The sequence below is a fragment of the Aquila chrysaetos genome, chromosome 1 (assembly GCF_900496995.4).
Source record: "Aquila chrysaetos chrysaetos chromosome 1, bAquChr1.4, whole genome shotgun sequence".
NCBI lineage: Eukaryota > Metazoa > Chordata > Aves > Accipitriformes > Accipitridae > Aquila > Aquila chrysaetos.
The window spans coordinates 62623645-62642666 of NC_044004.1; the positions used below are offsets into that span (position 1 = coordinate 62623645).

The window sequence follows — 19022 nt, forward strand, 5'->3', positions numbered from 1 at the left end:
ACGAATATTTTAAAAGCAGCAGCCCACAGCCTATATACAGGGAGTCATGTTATTTACAAACATGCTCCCACTGACCCGTAATTAAAATGAGATCCTTTGTGGAGCTCACCTTCCATTTAGGCATCAGGAAAATCAGACAACCAGATTTTCCAAAGCTCTGAGCATTCAGCAACTACCACTGCAAATAGGAGCTCCTGAACCCTTCAGCACTTATGAAACCTGGCAACTTACTTCTGGGGCCTGCATTTGGGTTTCTCGTATCAATAACAACAACCCCAGGCCTCAAAATCTTACTCCAAAGAATTAAACGTGTCATATTTCACTTAACATTTTCCTGGCTGATAAAAAGACCAAATTTTTTTGCTAAAGCTCTGTATTGGGTTTGCGTGGCAAGGTTTTGGTAGCAGGGTGGTTACAAGGGTGGCTTCTGTGAGAAGCTGCTGGAAGCTTCCCCTATGTCTGATAAAGCCAACGCCAGCCAGCTCCAAGATGGACCCACCACTGGCCAAGATTGAGCCCATCAGCAACAGTGGTAGTGCCTCTGGGATAACATGTTCAAGAAGGGGAAAAAAGTTGCTGGGACACAGAAACTACAGCCGGAGAGAGGAGTGAGAACATGTAAGAGAAACAACCCTGCAGACACCAAGGTCAGTGAAGAAGGAGGGGAGGAGGTGCTCCAGGCACTGGAGCAGAGATTCCCCTGCAGCCCGTGGGGAAGACCATGGTGAGGCAGGCTGTCCCCCTGCAGCCCATGGAGGTCCACGGTGGAGGAGATACCCACCTGCAGCCCGTGGAGGACCCCACGCCAGAGCAGGGGAAGACTGAGGAGTCCTCCCCCTGAGGAGGAAGGAGCAGCAGAAACGATGCGTAATGAACTGACCACAACCCCCATTCCCTGTCCCCCTGCGCCGCTGTGGGGGAGGAGCTAGACAAAATTGGGAGTAAAGTTAAGACTGGGAAGAAGGGAAGGGTAAAGGGAAGGTGTTTTTAACATTTGGGTTTATTTCTCATTATCCTACTCTGATTTGATTGGTAATGAATGAAACTGATTTCCCCAAGTTGAGTCTGTTTTGCCTGTGACAGTAATTGCTGAGTGATGTCCCTGTTCTTACCTTGACCCTGCCCAGCTGAGGAGGGGAGTGATAGAGCAGCTTTGGTGGACACCTGGCATCCAGCCAGGGTCAACCCATCACAAGCTCATACATCCCTGCAGCACTGCGGCTGTGCCCAATGCTATTGGCTCAGTTCTCAGATGCAGCCTAGCTGTGCAGCATGGTGCTACACCTAATGACTCCACGTTGCTGGGTGGATTACACAGCATATCATAAGGCATATACACATATAAGACAACTATACAGGTTTTGGTTCTTCTCGGCTCAGGGTCATTGAGATTATGGGAGCCTCTGTCTTTCAGCAGAACATGGAAACATCCACTGCAATGCTTGAAATCATAGTCTAACATGATGGTAAGTTTCCACCCTGGAGCTGTGGCTAAAGGGGAACACGCAGCCCCTTACTGAGCATTATTCACTGAAGGAAAATTCATTTCCATGCAGAGGCCAGGAGAGACAGTCCCAGTGACACACAGCCAACAGAACAGGTTTGGTCGTGAGGAAGAAAGTCTGTTTTAATGTAGCAGCTAAACTCAATAAAAGAAATCTTTATGTGTGACCAGAGTTCTTTGTTTCAGGACCTAACTAGTCATAATGTAGCCTGGGAATTAAAAAACCTGGGGTGGAAGTGGGGAGAGAAATCAACATCCTGGAAAAAAACCACACCATTAGGTAAAAGACATAGACAAAATCCTTGCTATTTTCCATTCTCTCTTCCCTTCCCACAGGCAAATTTACACCATCTCTCACTCACCATGGGCTAACGGTGTTAAGAGCATTGTGAAGAACAGCAGCTGTGATGACCACATGACTGTGAAGGAGGGCTTGAAAGTATCCCAGCAAACGAGGGTTCAAACAAAATAAGGTGAGCGTCCTCCTGCACTTGCTTCCAACACTTCAACTGTTGGCCTTCAATTCACATCCAAAAGGGGGGGGGAGGGGGAATCAATCAAAAATAATAATAATAATAATAATAATAATAGTAATAAAAAAATCCCACAGTCAGTATCCAGAGTCTGAGACCTATAAATGAGAAAGGAAAAAAAATGCAGTTAGTAAAACAATAAGATAGATGTTTTCAATCAAGTCTTGCTGTGTTTCTTTCCTGCCAACAGCTGTAAAGGCAAATGTGTCTTCCGTCCCTCCCCCCAGCCCTTCAGATGTATGCACATTCCTATGCACAATAGGAATTAAAATTTGTCCCTGTGCAGAGAGTTTGTGCATCACTAATGCTTTGCTTCCTCTCTCAAAACAGGGCTTAAGACAGCACTTTTGAACAATGATGCGCACAGGTCCAGAGAGTCCACAGGTTTGAAAATTGACTAGAAAAAACAAGCCCATACGTATTACATTGTATCCTATATACACCTGACTTCTAAAACAGCCTGCAACTCTCCTGAAAAAGTCCTGGGTGTCTATAAATCACAAGCCAACAGAAATTCCAGAGCTGAAATGGGTTTAACTGGTGCCTAGGCTCTGTAGTGATCTCTTAAACAGAAAGAAGTTTCCACCCCAGCCACTTCTTTTCCACCTAAACCTCTCAAATACAGAGGGGCCAAAGAGTAAATGCAAGCTCCTGAAAGAGCACACTTCCCAGCATGCTGGCAAGTCAACACACTGCTGACAGGAGAGGTCACTTTGCCACTCGGTCTAGGGCATACCTGTGAGCACGGATGGGAAGCGCAGTGCTTTAGGAAAAAATTCAACTCAGAGTTGTGACAGAGCTGCATTCCCTGGCCTGCCTCCCCCTTCCCTTCAAGCAGAAACCTTTTTTCAATATATGTAAACAAATCCACACCAGCTTGGCTGGTTGCAATATAGCAGGGTAAGACAACAATCCCACTTTCTCTTTAACCTCTTGCACACTACCTAATGCAGGTGGACATGCTGGCCAAAAATTATCTATGCAAATACCTGCTACATGTCCTGAACAACTCGGGCAGAAACTGAGCCTAGTGCTTCACCAGGTAGCCAGGCATTACACTCTTCTCTTCTGCTAAGACCTTTCACTCCCTTTTACGTTTCTCCCGGGCCTCTGCTGTTGGGGCTGATGCCAAGATATCAGGCAGTGGGATCAGTAATATGGTTTGGGAGTATGTCTGCTGACGATATGCCTAAAAGCCTCTTTATCCCCCCATTTGAGGTGTCCAGTATGGCTTTTAATCACTGAACCAGGCTTTGAACCCAAGTAGAGCCTAAAAGTCACCCTTAGCCTATAGCTACTTTCTATGGTGACTGCCAGTGACTCAGTCACCCACTCTTCGTCGAGCTCCACAGTTATTCATTGTGGGATTAAAAATAATGGTCTCATCCATCCCACACACTTACAGGAAAGCATGGGGAAATCCGAATCCATGCTTGAATAGAAACAGTCACTCATTTAATTGGAGAAAGTATTCCAGCTTCCCATAATTTTCATCTCTCAAGAAGAGGCTAGATGACCACAGTGACTCAAACTTGGCAGAAGAAAAATAACTATACAGAGCTAAACCATGGCATCAAGTTTGAGACTTAGCTTCCCACTGACTTTGAAATGATGATAAAATATGAGGAATTGAAAAGTACTTTGCGTATCTGTTTTGAACTCCCTAGACTCTACAGCCTTCACAGCACTGGTCTAATTAAAAATCTCTCCAAAAATCTCTGATCAACAGAAGTTATTCTCTGAGCAAAGAAGCTGTTTTTGCCAACTTTTGTTCTTACCCAAAACCTAGTTTGAGCCGAAAAACTGTGCTGCATGCCATTGTGATGTGGGTATATTTCTGAAACTCCAGCATGACAAAGTGGCCTTTGTTTTGCCTCCTATCTTTGCTGATCAACTAAATCAAACCCCACATTGTTTAGACCCAAAGTCTGTAAGGAAGCTGCATTTTTTTCTGATAAATATATCTGCTTGCACTGCCAAGATTTTATTCTCCCACTCTACTCTCCTTCCCGGTCTATCCCCGCAATTTGTTCATTCAAATGTAGCATTTAGTTTCCAAAGCTTTTTCTTAGCTCTGTAACTGCAGTGACTAAAAAGCCCAAGGTCAACATGCACTCAAGTGGCTTCTTTATAGACATCCTAGAAATTAAAACTTTGCTCAAGCTGGGACTAATCAGAATGGTCACTATTTAAAGCCTGTTTTGACAAGACTCATGAATATTTTAAATCATACATTCTAAACAGCGATCAAGTTTTCCATTTATATTTTAGGAGGCTACCAGTACTCATCAAACTATACCGCTGGCCATTATTTATGCATACTTTTTCTACATCCTCTGTAAAGTTTTAAAAGTGAGAAGCTTTTTATGCTACAAAATTTGAAAAGGCATACAGAGATGGGGGAAAGCTACCCAAGCTCAGGTACACCTCCCTGAAGCAAAAGCCAGCCACGCAGTGAAGGAGTGGAGGTCTGTTTTCTGATTTTTATTTAAGCTGAATCAAGTTCTGGATAATCTAAATCTGTTAGAAAGAGATAACATTATGGTGCAGTAGAAGCTTTTTGGGTGTAAACTCAGGAAGTCACAAATTAATTATGCTACCTATCCCAGAGAAGGGATAATTGTCAACAAAATATTTACACAATGGCCTTTAAAATTGTTTTTATCTGTTTATATATTCCTGTATGCTAGGATTCAAGGATTTTTTCTATAGTCTCATGGGCTGGGGCTGAAATGAGCAAAAAGATTCACCTGCCCTCTGCAGAGTCCAAATGCTAATTTTGGGAACTAATGTCTTACAACGACCAGAACCCCAAATAAACATTCTATCCTACGGGAAAGAGCAGTATCCAGACACGAAGCTCCTATGCAAAACAGAGACGATAGGAGTAGCTCAGCATTATGCACCATTTACTCCAGCTGTAAATCTGTCCCAATACCCCAGCCCTACATTCCTTCCTGCCAGAGTAGAACAAGCCAGAGACACAGCGTCTCAGGTTGTGTCTGCACACCCTGGCTGGCACAACCTTGCCCTTAAGCCTGCTCCTACAAAGACTTTGGCCCCTTAGGTTTAAGGTCATGCACAAATCTTAACAAATCCACAATGTGTCTGGAGAAATGCCAAAGTTGTTTAACAACACAGGGCACCACTATATTAACCAGACACATTGTAATGCTACAAAATTCTGGGTGGTTTTGTATTTCATGTAATCAAATAATCAGTGTGTTTGTGAACTGGCTATCTGCAGGGGAACAGCTAGATAGGAAACAAGTGGAGCAACCCTTTTTCTTAATGGTCACACAACCCCTCTCAAGCAGCATTATGAGATGCAGAAAGAGGCCTGCAAAACAAAATTCACTTAATCTTTGAATTACCTCCAGGTACAGTACAGCCAAAGAGACAAACTAGAGCACATATCTGTGAACTGTTCAGTGCAGAGTGTTACATTTGTTGATGCAAGAAAGGGATATACCATCACAGTGAAAAATGTAAGGGCTACGCTTGACCTAAGGGGTTTGGACTTGAACCACGAAAATGACACAGCCTGCACTGATTTAAAAGAAAGTTCTTCTGCTCACTGACCTTTCTGCCCATAGGGCTGCCCCTGACACCCTCACAGTCTGATCTGCTGCCAAGCATCACCCGAACCTGATTTGCATGCTGGCAGTTCCCGAAAACCCAACTCAAAGTGGTACTGACAGAACAGGAGAAAGTCAAAGGAAACTAAGGCCTTGTGGTGAAGAGATGAGCAGTGTAGTATTCGTCAAGGCGTTGTTCATAAAAGAGCATTATAGATATACTGACAAACTCAACATCTACCCAAGTCTGTTCTTCAGCAGCTGATGTCAAGCAGCACATGGAGCATTTTCTGAGCTCATCTGTCAACAATCTACAGGGAAGGTGAAAAAGAAAAGGAAACTAGTTCATCTGGTGAGTGAACAGATAGGCTGAATTCAAAGTAGAATTTAGAGCAGCACAAGCCAAACCTGTCAGAAATCCACTTAATTACTGCCTTCCTCCAAACATGACCATTTGTACCTGCACAAAGCTGGACACTCACATGGCAAAAGCTGCCTTCCTCAGGTATCTAGCATTTTCTAGGCAGTTGGGGTACAGCCATAGGAGGAGCAAGAGTGTTTTATAAGGGGGCTCATTAGCAAAAGCCAGATAGAAATGCCCTGGTTTTTTTATCCAGTTTTACTTGCAGCAATTTTCTGCCCACCCCTGAAAATGTGCATAGTAAAACTAGCTTAAATCCGTGATGCAAGGATTACTTTATAAAAATATTCCTGCACTTATCTCCTCCTTTGACAGAAGTTGCTTACTAAGTAGAAAATAAGTGTGATGTTTCAAACATGTATTGATAAAATCCACTATTTACAAGGGAAAAAGTTAGGAAGTAATTAAACTCCTTGAAGCTGATGGGCCAGGCTGGAACCCTGGATGCAATTCCCCATTCTCAGCATCTGCTACTTGAGACATTTTATTCCAGACAACAGTTTCAGAATTTCACTAAAAGAGGGAAGAGAAATAACCCCAGCAAGGAAAAAGATAACATGCAATATCTGCAAAAGTAAATTAACTGCAATTTAACGTCAGAAAATGTCTTTTAAGTAAAAGAATGACCTATATTGCCACTGCCATTACGAATGGCTAAACAAAAGAATTGCTGCAATACATTTGGTCATGAGTCGTCTGCAAAACACATTTTTTTGTTTATTTTTTGCAACATTACTACGGAAGAAAAGTTTTGCTGCCCCTCCCACATCTTTCCACCTTTACCCTATTTCAAATCCTTTTCCCTGTCAGGTACTCAGTATGTGGCTCCATGGTCACTTTGCAGTGGCAGCAACACAACCTGCCATGTAAAAGGTCACACAAACATTACTGACTGTATAATGCAGGGAGAGCAGGGCAGGAGCAGGCTGCACTCCGGGCGTTTCAATGGAACCACATGCACCTTCACTCCTAGCCACTCACTGAAGTTACCACTACAGGGACATGGTTATTTATGGGCAGATTTTTCCATGAGCATTTTTAAGAAGTCAGGAATATGTTTCTGAGACATAAACTGAATTGTCTGTGAACTTTTATCTGTGTCTGCATTTAGCCCAGGAGAAGGTTCATCCTATACTGCAAATGCTCATAAAGTCAGAGTTCCAACACAGTTCAGGAAAACAGGCTTTTGTTTCTCAAAATATCAAATGGCAGCCACAGCTTTTGGCTCTTCATTTCAGGTTTTAAGTTTGCTAGTTGTGATGCACTGCAAGAGACCCAGTGAGCCTTCTTAGGGTGAGTGGACTCACCAACTTCTGATTCAACCTCCTCACATCTATGTCCTCTTCCTGTACTGCAGACCCTATTCCCGTTCTCTCTCACGCCTCTGCTGGGGCTGTGAACTCGGAAACTCCTCAACCCTCTCACCCCATATGCACATAACTACAAGGTATTTCCAAGTCCCTATTTCCAAGCAAGGTTTAAAACGAGCACTTGCATCTCTGCCCCTAATTGCACATTCCTGTATATTAACATTCATTTCATCTGTATTGTTTGAAAACCTAAGACCATTCTGCCCTTTACTCCTGCTTTATATCTTACATAGCACTCTGAGAATTAATTTTAAAAACCTTAAAAGCAAGCAACAATGGCAATAATGTCCAATACGTTTGTGTTCACCCTAGATTCTCAGGTATCACTGCAGTGCTACTTACGCTCCCCCGAGAGAAGCAGCCAAGGCAGCAAGGAACCACTGTCAGCTCAAACTAAGCCTCATCAACCACCTGTTTAGGCTATAATTCAAAGTGACAAAGAACTCTTTAGATGTACTACAGGATTCACTGCAAAATAACTCTCAAGTGTTAACTGAGTTAATTCATTTCAGATTAATCAAGCCTTTGATAAGAGCACACCTGAATACAGACCAGCTGAATATAGTAGCTTTTCTTTTCCTGTGTAGGTGAAATAGAGGCTTTTGTGCTTTTCCAAAGGTCAAAAGGGGAACTTGAGCTATCAGCTGCTGTCAGTTTTCCAATTCAATCTAGGATCAAAGCAATTTCAGCAGAAAATTATAACCAAACTAAAAGTGAAGCTACTTACACATCTTGTGACTTCACATGGGAGAATGGAGAGAAGGAACGGAGAGAAAACGAAGAGTCTTGGAAATATGGTCCAGAAGCTTAGAAAGATTGTACTGAATTGTATTCATGAATATCACAGCTACTGAATGCTTCAGCCTTTCTTTAAGTGCCTGCTGGTTATCCCCAGCAATATACTTCATTACAGATTTAAAAGAGGAAGGTACATCATTCACAAGGTCCCTGCATGTATGCAAATATATGATAACATATGCAAAATTTCAAAAGGTGCAGGGTATCATCTGAGGATGTGGTAAAATATGCAAATGTTTGTATTGCATTACCACCCCTAGATAAGCGGGCTTTCTGAAAAGCGATTAGGGAAAACTTTGTACTCTCACTGGTTAAGCACTACCTGCTAAAGCAGCTCTCAGCTGGCAAGAAGCAAGTCAGCCCCCTCCACCACTCCAAACCCATCAGAGGGAAAAAAACCCTACAAGTCTTGGGAAAAGCTATGCAGCTCTTCACACAAGATGCACAGCACCATAAACTTCTGACCACCTCAAACAATCCTATTTCACCATCATATACAGCAATTATTACAATAACATTCTGCAAACTTTTGGGGAGGTGTTAAGATCCTTGAAAATTTATTTTACCTACATAATAACGCCACCTTCCTCAAATGTTTTAGTTTGTAGCACATCTTTATAAAGGGAAAATAATACATAGACAAGCATTCCTCACAGTATTGCCAACAGTTATGATTTCATTGCAAAACTCTCAGTATGTGGCAGCTCCTTGCAATAATGAAAATTTCAGCTTTCTTTTCAAGTAAATTTCTCCTTACAGAGAAAAGCTGAAAAATAGGACCCAAATGCAGCTCAGAGGCTTAGTAAACCAGTGGTAAATAAACATAACTCAACATATTTATTTGATCTGAAATTCGCATGACTTTTAATCAAATCTCATAATTTTTTCTGTGAATGATTCATGATGTTGAAAGCCTGGGTTTGACAATACTCTCGCAATGCTTATTTGCATTCCACAGAGCCTTTGGCAATTCTTCTGTGACAAATAAAACATGTGGTGCATGCATTGAAAAATGGAGACAAGCTTATCACCAGGGTCAGCATAATTGTAACTTCCCTTTGCTACCATTAGTAGAGTTTGTATTTTGAGGCATCGCCTCTCCCTTACATACCAGCCCCATTTATTCAATTGTCTTACCATAGCTATAATTGTGACGGCACAGACTCTGCATTGGATCTTGCTTTAACCTGAGGAAGTGACAGACTCCAAGGAGAAAATTAGCCAAAGGAAATGACACAAAATTCCAAGAGTACAAATAGCACATCTTTAAGTGAAGTGTGATATTGGGACCAGAGGAGGAATACTCCTAAATGCCTCTGGATGCAGCCTTTAAAATAACTTTCAATATTCATTTACCCACCCTGTCTCTTCCTTCCCACTCTCTCTGTCTCCTTCATACCACCTCTAATTTTCTTCCTTTCCTCCTCCTGGCAGGGAAGGACCTTTTTAACTTACATTGCCCAAGAGTGTCCAGCAGCTGCAAACAGAGGGACACAAGAGTTTAGTACCATTTGCTATGACAGCAAGATTGGGTTTTGAGGGTGGGTTTTCTTCCGGGGGGGTGTAGGGAAATGCAGGTGGGGGCCATTTCTCATTTGCCTGCAGTTCATCAGGAGGCAGCCCAAAGCCCATATAGGTAGGCTCCATCTCCCTGTACATCAGCCAGGAACAGGAGGATGGTACACAGGCTTTCAGAGCTGTTTGCTCCCCAGAAGTGGTATATATATGCCAGAGAAGAATCTTACTTGCAAAGATGATGGTGAAACCCTTTTTTTGTGGGCCCTGCAATTCAGAAAAGGGGGAAAGGGACTGCCTTATGTTCACCTCTTGGCAGAGCCCAGTTGGCCCCACAGCTCTTTGGATATGAAGGTTAAATGGCAGAGTTAAAGACGTCAACAGCTACAGAGAACTGAGCACTGCTGAGCTGAAGGAGAAAGCCTGGCCTCTACAATGGCTTGTTTCACGGGGCCTGCAGCAGCAGGAACCTCACAGACAGCAACACGTGAGCCAAAGTACCAGGGTCACAACTGCATTTGTCATATGAAGCAGTACTTTTGACAATGCTGCATTTCCTCAGCCTTTGACTTACTCCAGCTCCAGTCACTACTCACACATATAACTACATGCAGTAATAAAAAAGGGGAAGAATACCACTTGACTGAGCAATTGCAGTGAAAACAGCAGCAAAGCTGTAATCTATTTCCTATCTGTAAAATGTGTCTCCAGTGCCTTTTTATTCTGTCTTGCTTACCATTCCTTTCTCAAATGCATGGTAACAGATATTACTTGTTTTGCACTAAGAAAGTGCAATTTCCTTCACTTTTTGTGCTGATTAGGAAATTAACAGGCAGTATAAGCAAGGTTAATGGCTTTTCCCATTTGAAATGTACTACTCTTGAAAGAATTAGAGTAACAACAAGAGATCACCTATACACACAACTCTATGCACACACGCACACTACCAAATGAAACAGAAAATGCTAGCAAATGAGATTAATGGCAAGAGCCAGGTGAATAACACATTTTTACAAGAAAGTTATCTAGGAAAAAGTTAAGTTTAATTGTCTTTCAGATCTGTTATGATGTAATAAATGTCTATTAATGTTTAGCAGCAAATTGGGTTTTAATGATCATTGCTATTTTTGGCTGGTGGGTGACATGTAGTTTAAATATAAACCAGATTTATGTTTTACACCAGGATGACTTTCTTGGATGACTCTCCTTGACTTAACCTCTTCACACCCCACAAGACATTTAATATAATTTTATTTCTAATAGACTGTGAGCCAATAGGATCATATTTGCTACTACTGATGTTTTCAATGAGAAATAAAATCAATGAGGTTTATGCTGAAGATAAGTGTAAGTGATTAGTTAAGTGTAAGTGGCTTGGAAAAATATTAGGAGGGTTACATTATTCAACCAAATGATGCAAATTAAGGAGTCTGGATAGAAGTAAAAATCTATGAAAAACTCCTGACCTTGCTGTGTTGGAGAAATCTTAGCTAGAATTTGTTCTTTTGTGGGCACTCTCAAAAATGAGCATTAGTAGGTGAGAAACTTTTTCTCATTTTTCAACACAAGCAGTCAACCTTAAGCATTCATACCTACAATTAAAAAAAAAAAAAAAATCTTCTTAGACCTAAAGACAATAGAGCAGCCCAGTGGCTTGCTAGGAGAAACACAAAACAACACTTGATGTAGTATAGAAAGAGCAGGCAAGCAAGGCAAAGCCCGTCCATAGACTGACTGGGAAAGCAAGACAGTAACCCAGAAGCAGCATTCTGCATCATAAAAAAGGAGGAGATATGCATGTGGAAGAACAAATGTTGCATCTAAATTTCTAGGTGTGGTATTTTCCAATGAGCTACATACACCAGACTAATAGAAAAAGCAATAGGGCAAAATAACAGAACAAAAAGTATTTACAGTTCCCTACAGCAAATGACTGTGTAGTAATAACAAAGAGCCCGTTTTTCTGCATTTTACCATGTTAATGACTTCTGTTGCACATTAATCAAGAGTCCAGCCTCTTTGATCTTTGGGGTGGGGGTGGGGGGAAAGAGAGATTTAATTACTGCACTCATTTTCTGCACAGATACTTCTGTTATTTTTTATATTCTGCTAACAGAGGTCACCATCTAACCCAAAACCTAGTTATGGAAGGTCCTGGGCATTCTCACAGTAAAACACAGCTTTCCTCCTCCTTCCCCTTTCCTCTCTCATATTATCCAATCAACAAAGAATAGGAAGAAAACACTCTTTTGCAGAGAACAGAGGTGTAGAGAGATGGTGGCTGGTGATTTCCATGTGTGCCCTTCAACTCTGAAAACAAGCTTCAGCCAGTAAGTGGACTATTTCCAGCTGACTTGGATAACAAGTGGTAAATACTCGACATTTCCTTAATCCCTGCAGAAGCAGCCCTTCCAATGGAGCAACTGAACCCAGTCCAATCTCTGATGAAAATATTTACCCCACCCCCCAGTAATTTGCAGTTGCCTTAGCTTTGTCCCTCTCCAAAGGGGTACTCTTGAGATCTTTTAGGCTAGCGGTGAACCCAGTCTCTTCCCAAACTACTACTTCAGCACCAAAGCTTGATTAGCAAACTGGATAGCAAAGCTCCCATTGAACCTTATGGAAATGAGGTAATATCCTCAGCATCCCTCTCATCGCCTTCACAACACTGGACAGCAAGACTACAGCCAATCTTGTATAAAATCCTGCTAAACCCCTGTCCAGTGAAAAAGTGAGAGCTCAGCTATGTGTGAAGGTACTCTGGTGTCACCACAAGTCAGCAGTCCCCCCTCAAACACAAAGCTGACAGACTGCAACTTCTTTGGTCTCCTTCCTAATGAGGAGCATCATATAACTATACACAACAGCGATTTGCAATCCGAAGGAGCCACTGAACTACAGCTGAAAGTCAACACTTCTCTTGGTACTAGAAAGGAAACATTTTATACTAGAAACTCTGGATGGATAAAATATTTATATAATACAGATCACACACAGTTCTCTTTTTCCTTTTGAAGTGAAACAAGGGCCAGATATTTCCAGCTGAAACTACAAGGGGGATCTTAACTAAAGAGAACATTTAAACCTGGCTGGAATTTCAGCAGGAGCTCCCAGCTGAAGCCTCTGCTCTTGGATTGCAACCTGGCATTGCCAAGATCCACATGGTGACCAGTTCTTCTCCAAAAGGACTGGCCCCCTAATTCATGCAAATGTATTTTTAGAGGCAAAATACTTGCTTTTTGCAAAAGAAAAGCAAGTTTTGCAAAAGAAAAGCTTAGTCCAGTAAGCACATGTGCTTTTAAAGGGTACTATAAAGTTCTAAACAATAAAATGTTTGGGTGGGTGAAAGGCTAAAATTAATTAATTCCTTGAGTGCTTTCTTGCAGAAATTAATTGTGAGGACAATTGGGACAAACGTGCTTTTTAAGAGAATTGTCTTGGGCATCTCAGTAAGGAATGCAAGACACTTGCCCTATTTTCATGCCTCATAGCTGAGCATCACTAGCAACCAGCCAAAAGAGGAAATACACCTGTTTTGAAATTTGCCAATCTAAAATGTGCCTGCTTCGGTAAGCCTCAAGTTAAACACATTTCTTAATGGCCTGTTACATAGTAACAGTCACTAAAAGATACACAGGAAAATTGAAGGCAGTTCTTGCCACAGAAGGTTATCTAAGGTCCCAGAAAATAACGCAGTATCGGGGAGGGGAGGAGGAGAGGAAATCCCCAAACCAAACCCTGGAACTTTCTCAGTGCCTTTTTCCCCAAGTAAAGCTACTCCTACTTGACTCCCCCTAAAATTAAGGGATTGAAATTAATCTTTTAGATAAATTATTGCAGGACTGGAGCGACTGTATTCAACAACAATGCTCTCATTTGTACTTTGCCAAACTGAAGCAATTAACTTCTATGACATTTTACATTTTTAAGTACACTTTGAACTTAAAATAATCAAGAAAACAATGTAAACATGTAAACTCACAGGCATCTGGCAAAATCAAATACTATCAAATACAATCAGACTGAAATGGGATGGCTGTACCACTGAGACTCTGCAATGAACTGAATTACTCAGTTTCCATTATTTCTAAGGAACCAGTAAACAGTCTCATTTCTATATACCCTAAGTATAATAGTTGTAAAATTTGCAGTAACACCTTTATTTGTGGTTGTACGTATAAAGTATGCAAGTCCACTTCTGATTTTACTCTTAATGCAGTGCTTCCACGTAGAAAAAGCGAGATGTCTCAATAGTCGAGGAGAAACATTTAATTGTAGAAATCACATTCAATTCCAAAGAAGAAATTAAGCACCTCTGGCAACTATAAGGCAAGATAATTAATCTGATATATGGGCCTGTCTCTTGTGATATTTTGCAAGGGACTCTATAAATACCAAGATGTAGCTATGTTTGATATGCAAAATGAATTTGGGGGGAGGAAGGAGGAGAATTTTGGTACCTCCTGAAACATTGTGTGTGAAAGGAAAACCGCATTTCTCATCCTTTGCAGGAGAGGGTTTCATAAGCACTGTTCTAATGCTAGCTCATCTGAAGTCACTGGCAAAATCCCACTGATTTCTGTAGGAAGAAGCACAACCGAGAGAGGGCCTTTGAAAACATCACTCTAAGCCTAGCAAGCAGCAAGTAAAACCTTTGTTATTTAAGGTCATAGCTGGAAGTGGAACTGCAATAAAGTATTTCATTCAATTATCTGAAAAGCCATTCATGGTAAACAACAAACAACGACTTTTTACTACATCTTTACTTTGACTTATTTTACTGTAAGAGGAATAAGCACTCTAGTTTATAAAACAAGGGGATAAACGACAAAGAGAAATCAGCCCTAAACATTTTGCTAAAGCAATCACTCCTTTGTTCATTTTGTTCTCCCTATAAGGGAGCTTCACAAGGGTGAAGCAGGAACATTGGGCTTCAAAAGTAACCAAAATTGGCAAATTGCGCAGAAAGATAGATAGTGTCATTGTTTAGCGCTTGGCACCAGTGTGGATCTGAGTAAGCAAGAACACAGATTGCCTGTGATGGGAAATCTATCAGATGTAACAGAGCCAACTGATGGCTAAAAACCTAGCATTAAGATCCTTTCATCCACTGCTTACCTTACATTTATGCAAAAGGCATTTTACATTATTCAAAGCAAAGAGACCCCAAAGAGGCAATGTCTGAGTTGAAAGAAAACTCTATTTCGGCTAAGAGGAAGGTTAAGACCTTCTGTTGATCCAAAATGACCATCAACAAAAAGAGCAATACCTAAAATTAATTTTCCCTGAAGTAACATTTTTGCATTCGGGCTTTGCCTGGACTGTAATAGAAATAGGGAGGGAAGACTTGAGCATGTCTTCTGAGGGCAAGAAGGGGTAGGCTGCTTCCAGGCATTGGTGTCCCTTCCAACCTCACAGTTTATCACTGCCGTTACCCAAAGCATACGTTCAGTGCAAATGCAGCCAGTATAATTCAGCAATGTATCATACACAAGCCCGCAGAGCAAGGTCCCAGCCAGGGCTGTCTCATTATGGAAGAAAACAGAAATAGCATTCGTAAATTGGGTGCGATCACCAGGAACAGTTTAGCATCAAACGCTTCAGAAATCTACGCGTATAAAGCCAAAGCATTACTTGCCAGCACATTTCAGGCTGTAGATAGCTTTAGGGTGAGAGAGTAGGGAGAGCCCAAGTGGGACACAGTTTGCTACCAGAACTTTATCAAGGAGTTTATGCATGATTTCTTCCTCCTACATTAGGAATTAGAACCGCTGATGTGGGGCCTCAGATGGGCAGAGTGAAGGATGGGGGAGGGGGGGACCCAAAGAAGCACCTTCTCACAGATTCAGTCACAGCTAGAGGGAGACAGCAATGCTTGGCAAAGAGAAGTCCACTAACGTCAGAGGCTGAGTCTTCACCCATGAGGAGTCTTGTTGAGTACCACAGTCACATATTGACAACAGGCAATAAAAATGCCTTTTCATGGCAATCAGATTGGGAAACATATGGGAATTTTCCTCCCTTTTACAAATGCGTTTCTTTTCAAAAACCCTCCCATTTTGAGACAAACATAGTCCACTCCAAACACAAGAAAATTAGGTGCTTTTACAAGCCTGAAGTCTTTACAAGCCACATCACCTGAAGAGGAAGGAGTTAATCATCTCAGAGGCAAGGAAATCATCCTGGGTACCCAGCGGCAGAGCTGAATTTCACTCTGAGGCATGGAAGGCCTTTGGCTCACATGATTGGGGTACAGCAGGAACTTCTCAACCAACCTGTATGTATGAGGGGTATCTTGGAAAAGTTACCTTCATTTCTTCCTCAAGAATTGGAATTACGTAAACTCTCCTCCAGAACAACAAAAGATACAGATTTGCTGTTACCCCAGCATTGCTGATCCAAATGACATTTTTCTGATTTTTTCTGAATTTTATGTTTTCCTGAAAATAACCAAATTATCAATTTCAATATTTTTGAAAGGAGTTTTTCCTATTACCCAGTTAGAAATTACTTTTTCTGATAATGTTTCACTTCACAGCATTTCATTTTAAGAAACTAAGGTGCTCTTAACAAAAAAGATTTCAGTTGCGTTGAAACATTCTGGCTGATACATGATTTTGGTAAAAAAAAAGTCAGTCTCCTGGAGAAAATAATACTCCCTGGATTTTTTTTCCTCCTCAAAATTGCCAATAACTTAAAGTAATTTTCGCTCTACTCAATGGAGATGTGTGCAATGCAATGACTAGGATCACTGTTGCATAAAATGGTCAGACCACTGGGCAGCCTACTATGAGCTGAGAGGAGAACCAGGAGGAATCACCATTCCTCCTCAAATGAAGGCTGGTGCGGGAAGGCCCTCCATGACCCTGATTCCCCATCATATTTCTGTTAGGCTTCCCTCAGCAAAAGGGCAAGTCGATTCTCCCTCATTCTCCTCCAATGCAAAATCCACATACATTTTCATGTGCACTTTTTCCTGCTACCAAATATACTTCAGCTTGTATACGTCACCTCGTAAATACCCAGAACCTCCACCCCACCAAGCTCAGCCCCAAATCCACTGCCTTTTTCCCCAGAAACGCTGCTACGAGTCCAAGCCTTTCATTACTGTAGGGAAGAAAAAGACAGAGGGGAGAAGTATAGACCAGCACATCACTTAAAGTTAATGGGTAGAGAGTAGTTGAGAACACAGATCTCCTTGAATTATATTCTCCTTATTGAGTAATTAGAAGTTAGCCACAATTAAACCAGAACAGCTAGTCAAACAGTGGGTCTGCTCCCTGGTGGCAAACTCACTGGTCCCAGCAGTAGGGATGAAAACAACATGCTCTTTTGTCCACCCCTACCCAGCTTCATCACTACTCAGGCAAAAAGGCAGGGAGCAGGGAATAGAAGCAAGAGAGCAAAGCATGTTCCATCATTGCCATCCTCAAGTGCCACACAATCAGTTCAAGCACTTTCCTCTGCAAGACTCTTGAGTTTCAGCTCTCTCTACGTACTTTAGTTTCCTACCTGCCTTGAAACACATTCACTAATGTTTAGCTTTCAAAGAAGCGAGGTGCAAGACTGAAGTCTTCTTTCACTGATCTTTCTCTGACCTCATCTGGGTCTTGCTATTCTCATCTACAAATGACTGGTGCTGGAGAGGCAGTGTCAGTCTTCCCTACCATGCATGGCAGCATTGTCCAAGCGAACATTATAGACCTAAAAAGCTCATGTCAGGAATAATTGGAATTAAAGCTCAGGGATGGCTGTTAAAAAAGGAAAGGAAAGGGGAAAGAAGGAGGAGAGGAGAGGGAGAGGAGGGGGTGAATCCTGAATTCACTGGCATAGTACTTTTGATCCACAGGACTTCCTTGTGCCTTCCTCTCTGCAGCATTACACTACCTTTCCTTGCAAAAACAGTCAGCACTTTTGATTCATTTTTGAATACTAATCTTCCAGTCAGCAGCAGGATTTTATCCAGTTTAAGTGAAAGTGTCAGTCACACCAGTTCACCCTATCTAGTGAAGCCATTGTCACATACATAGTTTCAGGGAATACCTGCAGTCCACACTTCAAGACTGTACCAGGACTAAGCCTTCCTCATAGCCCTTCAGCGTCTCTACATCTCATCACCGGAATTTAAGTAAGTGAAGTTCCTGTGAAGTGCAGCAAGCCCCAGTCTTTAAAACATGTTCTTCTGTCTTCTTAACCAAACAGCATCTGGAAAGGTTTTCCCAGGGTAAGCAAAAGGACAAAGAGGAATACCCAGGAACACCACAGCATGGTTATTGGAGGCAGGTCAGAAACAATTGCAGGGATAACCAGCAAAGCGAGAGCTCAGCTTCACAAAGCCAGTAATTGTGTCCGTGAGGCTAGCAATTCCAAAGGCAGCCTGCATGAAAATCACTGCGAACTGAAAAAATGCAACTTGTATCTCTGTGTTGTAAAACAAAGCTATGCTGTAGCAACAGTAAGAAAACTAAATCAATACTGTTCAGGGCCAATATTGGTAAGTCACTAACGAAACGAACAGCAATGTGAACCTATTGATTCTGTAGAGCTATACTTCCATGCTGTTTTCTTCACCTTCTGAAACATTTTTATCACCTTGCAAAATGGAAAACTGGAGACCAAAACTCCTAATTAATACTTCCTAAAAACCTGAAGTCACAATTAGATAATTAGAAAAACCCTTAGTAGCATGTTCTGTATTATACGTTTGTCAAAATATGTTACGTTAAGAACAAAAATTATTTTTTAAAGATTCTGCTGCAGATTTATCAGGCTTAACACTTAGTTATGACAACCTCAGGCAACTCAGCGAGGCTACCTGAATGGGTTTGTGACACGCTCTGCCTGACTGAAAACTGCTCCTGCTGAGCACACAGGAGTGCAGACAAAGCACATCACTATGTGGGGAGAAAAAACAGGTAAAAATTAATGCATGGGTTTATTCTAACGTGCATCCAGAGATAGAAAAGCCTGTCAACCACTGGAGACTCACATGTCCCCCTCCATCTTGCTTCCCAACCAAGTGAAAGGCTTCTGGGGACACACTTATGTTCCCCTCCCTCCCTGCTGCTCCCCTGGTCTCAGGGTGAAAACTGGGGCAGGATTAGAAAAAAACTGTGGGATAAACACATCAGTAAAACAATAAATACCAGCTAGACAGCTACAAGGGTCAGCAGATGTTTAGGAAGATTACAAGTTCAAAGACCACAGCAGCAGCAAGTACTGACAGATAAAGTATACTTCTCCTTCTGAAAAATATATGGAAGTTGCACACATATAAATATATATATAGTGAATATATACAAT

General features: G+C 41.7%; 1 protein-coding gene across 27 annotated transcripts in view; it reads right to left on the reverse strand.

Moving 5' to 3' along the window:
* ADGRL3 (adhesion G protein-coupled receptor L3) overlaps positions 1-19022 on the reverse strand; it is a 529386-nt gene that overhangs the window by 340818 nt on the left and 169546 nt on the right. For all 27 annotated transcript variants that reach the window (XM_030013851.2, XM_030013889.2, XM_030013708.2 and 24 more), the window contains one exon: positions 1867-2135. In XM_030013851.2, coding sequence (XP_029869711.1) covers positions 1867-1921 — 55 coding nt within the window. In that variant the 5' untranslated portion in view covers positions 1922-2135. The remainder of the gene's footprint in view (positions 1-1866; positions 2136-19022) is intronic.